Raw genomic sequence first — 11,832 nt, 5'->3', positions numbered from 1 at the left:
TGTCCAGCTGGAGCTCCCTGTGCATCAGTTTCTGCCTACATCAGTCGTCTCATGTCCTACTGCTTGGCACCACCGGGAAGAGCCTGGAAACATCCTATTGGCACCCGCGCTTTTGATATGTATAAACATTAATGAGGGCCCCTCTCTCCGTCTCTTCTCGAGGCTGAACAGGCTCTGAGCATCTTATACAGAGCTCAACCCCAGTTAACTGATTTTTTTAAATTTATTATTATTATTATTATTATTATTATTATTATTATTATTATTATTATTATTATTATTATTATTATTATTATTACTACTACTACTACTATTTACGATCGTCCTACCTCTCCACGTTACATTCGGGACGGGGGAAGCTTTTCCCGCCCCTCCCTGTGCGGAATTCCCGCCCCGCCGGGCGGTGCCAACGGCGCAGGCGGCGCCTGGCTCCCATACGCCAAGATGGCGGCGCCCGTGGCCCGGAGGGGGAGCTGAGGGAGGGCGCGCGCAGGTAACGGTCCCCCCGCGCGGCCCTGCCTCACGCCCCTCACCCGCCGGGGCCGCCGCTGCTCCCGCTGCCTTGCGGCTTCCCATCGCCCGCTCCTTCCCATCGCCCGCTCCTTTGGGCTCCTTGCCCGCGCCCAGCCGGCTCTACCGGCGGCCCTGTGCCCCCGGAGTTCCCCCCTCCTGCAGCCTCCCTCCCACTGCTCCCCCTCTCGCTCTGTCCCGCCCATGGAGCCGCTGCTCCCCGTACGTGCTTCTCGAGCGGCGGGACACCCCCCTCCCCCCCCGGGGCCGACTGAAATGTACTGGGCCTCGTCAAGCACTTTTCAGGACCTTAAATCAGGCTCCCGCGTGCTTGCTGCATCTTTCCAAAAGTTTTCTGTGTCAAGGGAGGTGTAGACTGGGTATTAGGCAAAGGTTCTTCCCCCAGAAGGTGGTCGGGCAGTGGAACAGCCTCCCCAGGGAAGTGGTCACGGCACCAAGCCTGAGTTCAGGAAGTGCTTGGACAATGTTCCTGGGCACATGGTGTGACTCTTGGAGTGTCCTGTGCAGGGCCAGGCCTTGTCCCTTGTGGCTCAGGACATTCTGTGATTTATTTCTCTATCAGACCAGCCCCCCTTTCTCCTTTCTTGGCACACCTGCCTGACTAAGACAGTTTTAGGCTCATAACCTGTTCCTTGAAGGACCCACACTGGGAGAGCGCTTAACTGGAGCAGGGAGGGGCCCTCTGCTTGTCGTACTCCCATGCACACAAGACTGGAAAGGAAGAACATCTTAGTGCTGTGTCTTTTGGATTTGATTATCCTCTGTGCCATGGCCCAACACATGTCTGGCTGGCCATTGCATCTTGTGTGTGGTGGTACCTGGGAGCAGGAAGGACACTGCAGTTCTCTTTCTCGTCCTGAAATTCCATGGGCTTGAATGATCTTAGCACTAGTGCTTTGTGCCCCTGGCTGTGGCTGTTTTCTCACTCCCACCCACTGCTCTGACCCCTGCATGGGTGACCTGTAGGGCCTGAGGTCACCCAAATGTGTCCTCTCAGGCATTACATTGGCTGGTGGGCTTCCTTTGAGCTGTGCACAGGCGTGGGGTCTGTGTTCTTTCTGTCTCAGAACCACAGAATCAATTAAGTTGGAAAAGACCTCCGAGGTCGAGTCCAGTTTATGGCTGAACACCACCCTGCAACCAGATTGTGGCACTAAGTGTCATGTCCTGTCTTTCCTTAAACACCTCCAGGGATGGAGACTCCACCACCTCCCTGGGCAGCCCATTCCAATGTCTAATCACTCCTTCTGGGAAGAAATTCTTCCTAATGTCCAACCTTACCATGTGCTTGAGACTGTCCTCTCCTCTAGTAGTCTCCCTTCAGTGAAGCACAGTATGCACATGTAGCTCCTGGGCTTTGAAATACTTGCTTTGTAAATCAGCAGTGCTGAAATTGGTTTGCATAAGGAAGCACTCCTTTCTGTTGTAAAATAAATCAATAGAAATAAGACATAAGTAATAAGGAAATAATTTGTAAAAATAAGCAAAAAACTTTTGAAGTATTGAAATGCTAATTTTGAGATGAGTGTGGTGTTATGGAGGGGGGGAAGTTGGAGTCTCCTGAATGACTCATGTGCACCTGTACTGGGAGTCCTGAATACAGTCCTGGGTTTGTTTTTATTATAAATAAGAGAGATTATGGAGGGTAGCAAGAAGAAATTCAAAGCAGTGGTGTGACATAAGTGAAAAAATGTTTATAAGACCCTGCTTGATAAGTATGAGAGAAAAGGAGCAACTCTATACATAGGTAATGAGACACGCAGTGAGGGTTTGTGTATGCATATACGGTGAATGTTAAAGGAAGCATAACTCCCACTAGCTTGCTGGGGATCTAATTTAGGTGCTGTAGCAATTATTTCTACTGATAATGTTTCTACCTTATGGGAAATGCATAAGTAAAATCTTTTCTTAGACCGAGTTTCTCTACACTGAGATTTTATGGATGTAACTCTGCAAGTAAAATTCTGAACTGACTGAAGTAGCTAGTTTGGTACAATTGTATTGAACAAATTTTTTTTAAAAAAAAAAAAAAACACCAAAACCATCCATGGAGGATAGGAAATACTGATGTAAAAATGCTAATATTAAAAAAAAAAAAAAAAAGGCAGTCAAGATGAGAAGGAAATTTCAGAGTAGAGGTTCTTTTAATGCCACATTTCCTACTGTAGGAAGTAAAATCAGCAATTATGTTGTTGAGACTGGTCCCAAATATGGGAACTGTTTGATTTTTTTCCCATCTTAGTAGCTTTAGAAGACTCTCTCTAAAGCATTTGAGGAGTTAACTAGATTTTTAGTTGAAAAAGAAAGCGTTAGCAAAATAGTTGGTTTGGAATATCTGGTTGAAATCTACTAATTATAGTCATCCTCCCCCATCTCTTTTCAGTGATGACAAATTCAGTATTTTTACAGTATAATTTCATCCAACTTCCTCTTCTTTCTGTTTCATTCTGAATTTTTACTAACACCCTGTTAGGCCCATCTTCTGTTCAGGCAATGGAGCTTCTGGAACCTTCAATTGGCTGATTATGTCTTTATGGGAGACTGAATGTAATAATTTTATTAGACATCTAACACAATAGTTTTGGTCTGTGCGAAGGCCACGTTTAGTTCTCTTGACTAAAAAATACATACTTCTGTAATTCAGACTAATTCAGACACAGAAATAAAATGCAAGTTCCGTGGAAAGCAGTTGACTAGTCCAAGTCAAGGTAAAATAGTCTCATAGCTACCAATTTTCAGTATATTCATAATAATCATTGAGTTCTTGTTACATACTGCGGCATGAAATACATATTTTTGTCTTTTCAGATACCATAACCTTAAGAATGCAGTTGGTTTATCAAAGAGCTGGCCCTTGTTCCTCATGTTTGAAGAGACAATTAAATGGCTTCCTGGGATTAATTAAATGGCAGAGAAAACTGGTTCCTGCTTGTGTGAGAACTATTTACAGTGAGACGGGGAAATGGGAAAAAAAATACGGGTTGGAGACAAGAAAACGAGTTGAAAATTGGTGGTTCCCAAGAATAAAGGATCAGTTCTGCAGAATTTCAGAAATTGATGTAAGCATTATGAGAAATTTGGAGGTGGCATGTTTATATTTTTGTTTTCTTAGAATGAAATGAATTGAAGCTTACTTAGTACAGATGGCTTATAATGGTTAGAGGTGCATTACATTTCAGGGGAAAATACTTTCATATAGATTGTTAAAAGCTATTAATGAAATAAGTAAACAAAAACACTAAAAAATCCTGAGGAAAAATACAGTGGTAGGCAAAATATAAATTTGTAAATTTAGGAAGTATTTAAGTAATCAATTCTTTCTTTGCATATTACACAATATTTGGCAGTTCATTATTTAAAGTATTAAAAGAAACATCTATTTGTAACTTTTGTAAACAATTTTCTCAAGGTTGCATTCCCAGTGTTATGACAAATCTATTACACTACACCTGTGACTCACTAAAATCTGTGTTAAGGGAAAACAATTTTTTAATATTTTCTGGTTTGAAGTCTCAGGAATAGTAAGTGACTTGAAGAAAAAAAAAAGTTTTCCCATGCAATAAAAGATCTTGAAAACAACGGTATCTCAGTCTCTGACTCTTTTTGCCTTCACAGTTGTTCTGTCACAATAGATAAAAAGCACTTTTGTGGCCCATTGTGGTTTTTTGTTCATCTCCCTTAAAAGCTGCCTTTTCTCTGACAAAAAAAATATCAGAATGTTGAAGAGAGAAAAGAGCTTGCTTTTTCTGGGGAAGAAAACTGACATGAAATGGTGTGCATGCATACCTGTAGCAGGGAAAGCATTCATTTAGACTTGTATCTTTTATACAAATACATACACAGGAATCATATATAGCATACATATGCTAAGTTCTAAATTGTATTTTTAATGATATTTTCAATCCTTACAGTTGAAGTAGGTTTAGTAACATCTCATATTAAGAGGCAAATAGTGTGTAGTGCTGCAATGAAGTACTCAGATTATTTCTCATTTTGCTGTGATTGAATGAAAGTGATAAAGAAATATTATTTGACAAATATACATTCCTTATGTACTGGTTTGTATATTAATAATATTAATAATAATTATATTTATATATTCAGAATACTGTTTTATTCAGAACAGTAAGAGCTGAAAGCTGCCTGTAATTTTTTTATTATTAACATTAGAAAAATAATGGAAGAATTTAGCAAGTATCAGTGAGACTTGATACTATCAATGTATCAGTGATGAATTCAGTGGTAAACAAGATGTATTAGGAATAATTGATGTGAGAGAGGATTTGTGATTTCTTTGTAACTTTTGTCATTTTAATTAAACCTAAGTAAATGAAATTTTCATTATGCAAAATATAGCATCTAGGATGTGTTTGGATCTGAAACTGAACAGTTTCTCTTTAGCAGATGTTCATGCAATTGCAAATGATGTAGTCACTCTGGGAGTTACTGCAGTTCAGCTGACAAAAAGCAACTGGCCAGAAGTGAGCTCTGTGTTTGTTGTAGATACAAAGTAAAACATTAATTATTTAAACTGTTACGAGAGTAATTTAATCTGCTATGTTTTCATGTTTTTGTTGGGGCAGACTAAGAACACATAGATAATCAGTTGCAGATGCTACAGTGGCAATGGTGCTTTGTTAAGCTTCAGTTCTGTCAGTATAGTTTTTTTTCAGTAAAAGTGAATCAATTTTCTTAACATTCGAGTGCCATAGAAGTGTCAGTACAAATTGGTGAGATGGCAGCAAAGTCTGGTAAAACATCTCTATTTACAGCCCCAAAGAATTTGATCCAATGAACTTTGTCAGTGCTCACTTCTATCAGTTCCAGCAGAACCGTGTTTCTCTTTCTGGTATCATGTAGTAGTTTATAATGTGCACGTGTATTTATTCAAGCGAAATGCTAACTCATGTAGTTACTAGTTTCTAAAAATTTCTTTCTAGAAATCAAGACCAAAATTTTATGTGCTTTCTATGTTCCCATATCCTTCTGGGAAGCTTCACATGGGCCACGTTCGTGTCTACACCATCAGTGATGCAGTAGCTCGGTTCCAGAAAATGAGAGGGATGCAGGTAAGTAGAGATCAGTGGTAGGACTGGGTGGGGTTTTTTTGTATTTTAGTATCATAATTGATCAGGAAATCAGTATTTTCCAAAATCCATGAAAGTGGAATATGTGCTACAGATCTGTAGATAATGACCCATGAAGCTTTGAGTATTGATATTTGAGACTTTTATTAAAGCCGGTGGTGTTCAGAATTCACTGTTGGTAAGAGATGGTTAAAAGCTACCTCAGATGATAACAGCTGATGCTGGGTGAGGTGCCTGAATCTACTGATGTGTCACACAGTGTTGCTGAGACCTGTGAGGCCACACAGTTTTTGTGAGACTGACAACCCTCCTGTCTTTTGGGTGGGACCAGGGGAGAGGAAAAGATGTACCTGGCAAGAGAAAATAGACACCACCAAAATCAACTGCCTTCACCTTTTCTGCTCCTGAGAACCGGTTCATGTCATTTGTCACACACAGGGGGACAGCCTCTGTGCCAGCTGGGAGTGAAACCTCTGGTTTTTTGTGACTGCTGCAAGTCAGATGAACAGGATCATTGCCACACGTGTGTGTAGCTGAAAGTTTCTGTTCTGTAGCATCTGGCCCCTTGGCTTGCCCCTTTCGGCCTTGCTTATATATTTGAAATATCTTCTGAAGGTGCAGGCCTACAAGGTAGGCTAAGCCTAACTTTCTTGCTGCATCTGCAAGGAGAAATCCTGTTTTCCCTTCTACATTTCTCTGTTTCTCAGTCTCACCTATGCCTGCCATAATTTCTCCCTAGCTCCCCTCTGTCTCTCCATTAGGTTGAAGGGGTAGCTGAGAGCCTTGTCCCTGCAATCTGCAGTGGGATCCTGGCTGGCATTCTGCAGTAAAGGCTGGCAAGGTAAAATTTGAAGAATGTAAGGAAGGTGTGGGGGAACTGTGGCCTGAGTGACAGCCATATTACAGAGAAAAGACATTTGGTAGAGGGAAAATGTGAAGAATCTGGGAAAACAGTAGGAAGGAGGAATATGGAAAGAGAAGGGAACAAAAGAGAAAAATAGCATAGGCAAGGATCTAGGATGACAGGAAGGAGTCTCTAACGTACAAGAGAGAAGGAGCAGCTCAAGAATATAGGTATCAACCTCAAAAGAGTACAAAGAAGATGAAATTGAGAAAAAATTGTTAGTTGCCTGTTGTGGTACTAAGTGCTATTTCCTTGCTACAAGTGCTGTAGAAGTGTAGCATTTCCTGGATTTATCACCGTCCATGAGACTCTGATAGGTATCGTCACTGCATTATTCAGTGTGCTGCCTTTCCAAATACTATGTATTTTATGCCAGTGATGAACATGCCATGCACTGAATACTTGCTGCTGCTTTACACATACGCATTCCTAGGCTTTAAAAATTACAGGAAAAAGAAATAACTGCCTTAGACTTTAAAGGAGACAAAACCCCCAATGTCTGTTATAACACTTACTTTTCCTGACTCCTCTGAATGACTAGAATTTGGATCTCACTAAAAAAATTGAGCTAATGAGGCATTTGAAGGAATGCTTGCTTGATTCTTGCTTGATGTTAAGACCACTAATGATACAGCCATCTCTTACCAATGGCAGAGAAGGTAACAAGTAAATTGCTGTTCAGAAAGCTGAAAACTTTCTTCTTATTCTTGCGAAAATAAAGTGAAAATAATTATCTACATCAGTAGCATGCCCTAGTTGTAAACTTTTGCATACAAGGTAAGTAAGCACCTTTAATAGAAACATTTGGAGGAAAGTAAAGATAATACAATTCGAGTGACAAGAGCCACCACGCAAACAAGTTTTTACTTCCACATTTGCCTATTTTTTTCCCAGAAAAATTTTTCCAGACTTTTCAAGTATTGACATCTTGCATTTCAGCTTATTTTTATATTTCATGTAAAAATTACTTTGAAGAAGTGCCTGTAGAACATGCTGGATTTCTAAAAATACTTTCATCTTCTCTTATGTTAACCAGTTTGAACATCTATTTTTGACTAAAGGTGGGCAGCCAGAGAATTTAACTTTCATTTACGATTAAGAGACATTAAAAGTCTCTCAGATGATTTTCTGAGTATGTCAGATTAAGAGACATTCTGTTATTGATGTGCATTAACTTGCTGGAACTTACATTTACCTTAAAAAACTTTTCCTATATTACCCATGCTAATTTCTCCATCACTTAGAATTAGAGTCTGTATAATTGATTTTTTTCTTTGCAATTAACTTATCAACTTCTAAAAGTTCTCTCTGTCCTTTTTCATGGTTGTACAATCTGTCAGAGGTTATTATGATGTTTAAGATATTGTGACAACTGTAGGCTAACACATGGTTATGTCATAAAACTTGATACATTTCTTAGAAAAATAAATTTGACCCTGTATTCAAGGAATTACTGGAATTCTTCAATATATAAAGAGAAATGCTTTAGAAACAAAGCTGTTAGTATGCATAATTGTGAAGTTACTCCATTGGTTTTCTATTTCTTTCTCAAAATTTGGCTCTAATATTGCATGTTTAAAAGCCTAGGGACTGCTAATTTTTATCCAATCGAAATCTGAGTAGAAGCGGAGCCATTGCAAAGTTAGGGTAAGATTTTTGAGTGGCGATGTTGTTTAAACTTTATATCCATCATTTTCAAATTAAAAAAAAAGTGTAAGACAATGAGGAACAATGGGCTGTTACCATGAAAATTACAGACAGAACCCTTCAGATTTACAGTTCCCAGGGAAAGCTTCAGAGTACTATGTATATTTGTTATTTAATAAACAATGAGGGGAAATATCTATGGTGTGTATGTAGTTGACAAGAATATATGATTAAGAGAGCAATTTATGTTGAATAAGATGGAGGTATTTTTCATAAAGAATGCCTTAATGAGAAAACAATGAATTAGTTACATATTGATTTAATCTGAACAGGCAAGCATTGGCCCATATTTTGTAATATTTTAGTGAGGATAGACTAGAATACATTTACAAAGGGATTAGAAGTCCTTTAGACCTATTTTGGAATGCAGTTGTGTAATTTCTTCATATTGGAGGTATTTTGAAATTTTAACTGGGAAAGTCTTTAATGATTTGGATTCTGCTGTGGTTTTGGTTTTTCTAAAATGTAACTTAGTATTCAGTTTTTTTCAGCTCCATAAGGTCTTATTTTGTTTCAATTAAAATATTGTAGAGAGGTAATGCACACTTAACTCTACATATATTTCCCAGAAACCTGTGCTGCATCAGCACTTTTAAATGTGAAAATAAATATCTATTGCTCTTTTCCCCACCTTGTTTCTGAAAGAGATATTGCTTCAATAAAAAAGCATTGTGAAGTGTTGTCTTGTTCCAGCACTCAGTCCTCAAGGACCTGTAGGCAGTGCATGGGAAACAAGCTGTCATGCGCTTGGATTGGGTTGCTGGATAAATGATTTGTAGAGTACATCTGTTTTAAGATAACTTGGTTACATTTTGATTACTGAAGATGAAGTTTGAAGTCTCTGCATGGGAAATGTAGGCCATATAGATTACTTAGCATGACTGCACTGAGCTGGTCTTTCCAGAATGTCTTAACGTGCCATGTTTCTTGAAGTGCAATTAAAACAGTTTTTGTATATGGAGACCTCTACATCTTATTACAAACATGTATTATAAAATGCTTGAAAAAGTAATTTGTATATTTTGAATGACAAATTCATACCTATTAATAAATCAGTCCAGAATTATGATGTGTAGTTTCTAGTTGTGTCTACTCTGTGAATTTACATGCATGTTATGAATTCAAATGTAGGAGTTTTGTAAGAAGTGATGAGATTTCCTATTCATTATTTGAGAGTGCAGTATAGAAATGATAGAGATATTCATGGTGGTTTTCACTGTGGCAGATTTCCAGTGTGCTATTGCTCTGGGAAAAAGCATTTACCATTACTTTATCATGGTATCATTAACACGTCTTTGATAAATTCCAAAGTGGATAATTTGTGCCTCTCAGAGGACTGAGAATAATTCCCTTAGTGATCACTAAACAGAGAGAGATTCAGTTCAATAGTTCTTGTGGTATCTTCCTAATGATACTGGTACCAAAGCAAGGCAGTCGCATGTGAGAGTTGTACAGAACCAAGAATAGTCCTTTCTGTAATCAGGGTGAAATTTCTACATGCTAGCTTCACACTATACTAATTATTTCTTAATTTATATATAAACTGGGATGGATGGGATTAGAATATAATCAGTGATATTTCTACAATACCCGTAAATGAATTTAAGAGCATTTTCTTTTTATCCATATCCTCTTTTAAATTTGATGTATTTTCATTAATTGTTTTCCCTTTCAGCAGTGAATCTTAATACTCTCGAAATTGCAAAAGTGAATGGTATTGAAGCCAGACAGGCAAGTTTAATTAAAACTTTATAATTAATCATCAGTAGAACAAATTATTTCAATACAGATCTGTTTTCTGATCATCACTGGCTGCTGTTCTCCACTTTTGTTGTGTGTGAGGCTGTTGTGTCCTTTTGTCAGGTTATTTCATGTGGTATAAATCAAGTAGCAAATATTGCAAGTATTGTGTGTGAATTGAATCTTACTTAATTTCACTTTTCCCATAGCCTGTACTGAAGGTGTTAATGAGCTCACTCTGTTTCGTTTTGAAAGAAAAAGAGAAAATGAGATATAATTTTAAATGTAATTATGTTAGACAAGAATGTGTGATATTAAGGAAGAAAAAGATGACTTTGTTCTCAAAATGTGTGTGGTACTCTGTGGATGTTGAATAATTTCTTGTGTTTTATGTTTTATGAGAATAAAAATAAACGGGCATTTTATGTTTGGATAGAAATCTGTATGGGTTGATTATTTTGAAAGTGCACTCTCTAATATGCAGCACTATGTTGCAGAGAAGCATTGAAATAGTCCTTTTTCAAAAATTCCTTATTTTAATCTATTTCCAGGCATGCCTTATCTGCTTGGGGGAATTGTTTGTTGTTAATTTTTACCTGTTGCATAAGGGTGTCTGTTACCTCTAATGGTTAAAAGAGAATCTAGGCTTCACTCAGGTGGAGGTCTTGTATTTAAAGTGTGCTGTAATACGTCAGTTTACATCAGATTTTCAGCAAGTTCAGCCCAATGTAGGCAACCAATGGAAGGAGCTTTCCCCTCTTCAACTGCAAGTCCTCGCTGTCTCATGTGTCTGTGATTGCACAATTATGAGATCCACAATGGAACTAGGGGTGTTTTCTGGCAGCTGGAACTTGTAATCATGGATTTCCCATTTTGTCAGTTTTTTTTGGTTAGCTCATGTTGAGTGTGTCATGGAGCTGTAAGTAGGGATAGGAATATAGACTTTGCTGTATCAGTTCAAACCACTAATTTGTCAGTAAGCCTCTTAATTTTAATTTCTGGTCATATTTTATTACAGATTCTCTGAATTAAATATATTTATTTGCAGGCCTTTCTGACACTGAATCTGCTGTCTTTCTTAAAATTTAGAATGCATTGATCTGAGTGCAAGAACAGTATGTCAGCTCCCTGGTCATAGTTCTGAGACATACTGAGCACATCAGGAGAGCAAACATGTTCTTTCTGTCCTTACAAAGACCGAGGAGAATTCACTGAATCACCAGTCCTGGTTATGTTGATGGAGGCTTAGAACTTTGTTATGAGATCATTGTCAGCTCTGTGTTATATAGTACACTGATCTCACCTACTGATGTTAGATGAGAATGCTCTGAGAGCAAGAGCTGAGAACTCAGCATTCTGAGATCAGTTTCTGTGTCTTCCTCCCCTTGGTCCCACAGTAACACAAAGAGCTCTAGCCATCGCTAACAACAGATGTTTGACCATGCTGTGAAATGATTCTTCAAAATGCTTCAAGCCAGATTCTTTGGCATCTAAAATGCTTCAAGATGCAACTCTTTTAATTTTTAATAATTTGTTCCCAAAAAGACCACTCATTGTAGTTACTGAGCACTTTGTTCCCCACGCACTGTTTAATCACTTCCTTGTAACATTTTATGTTCCCGTGCAAACCCTGTTAATTGATGGAAAATGCCAATCTTCCATAGTTCAAACAGTAACAGTTTCAGGCACAGTGATCCTGCCTGATCATGTGAACTTCTGAGGATCTGGAGTTGTGCCACGTGTTCACGAATAACCTGGGAGTTTTCAGCACAAGGAGTTCACCTGCTTACTTCATTGTGAGGATAAACACACAGCTGCCTTTGGTGATAGCACTGCCTTCTGCCACTGTAAAATGGCTGAAAC

General features: G+C 38.5%; 1 protein-coding gene across 1 annotated transcript in view; it reads left to right on the top strand.

Annotated features, from left to right (window-relative positions):
* The first annotated feature begins 410 nt into the window (after positions 1–410).
* The window catches only part of LARS2 (leucyl-tRNA synthetase 2, mitochondrial), an 83,707-nt gene continuing 72,285 nt past the window's right edge, over positions 411–11,832 (top strand). The window contains exons 1-3 of the mRNA XM_005519042.3: positions 411–493; positions 3,340–3,590; positions 5,472–5,600. Of these exons, the coding sequence (XP_005519099.1) occupies positions 3,357–3,590; positions 5,472–5,600 (363 nt within the window). The 5' untranslated portion in view covers positions 411–493; positions 3,340–3,356. The remainder of the gene's footprint in view (positions 494–3,339; positions 3,591–5,471; positions 5,601–11,832) is intronic.

Source organism: Pseudopodoces humilis, chromosome 1 (assembly GCF_049639895.1).
Source record: "Pseudopodoces humilis isolate 2021_Gansu_Grassland_sample_001 chromosome 1, ASM4963989v1, whole genome shotgun sequence".
In the NCBI taxonomy this organism is placed as follows: domain Eukaryota; kingdom Metazoa; phylum Chordata; class Aves; order Passeriformes; family Paridae; genus Pseudopodoces; species Pseudopodoces humilis.
This window is presented reverse-complemented; position numbering and strand designations above follow the sequence as displayed.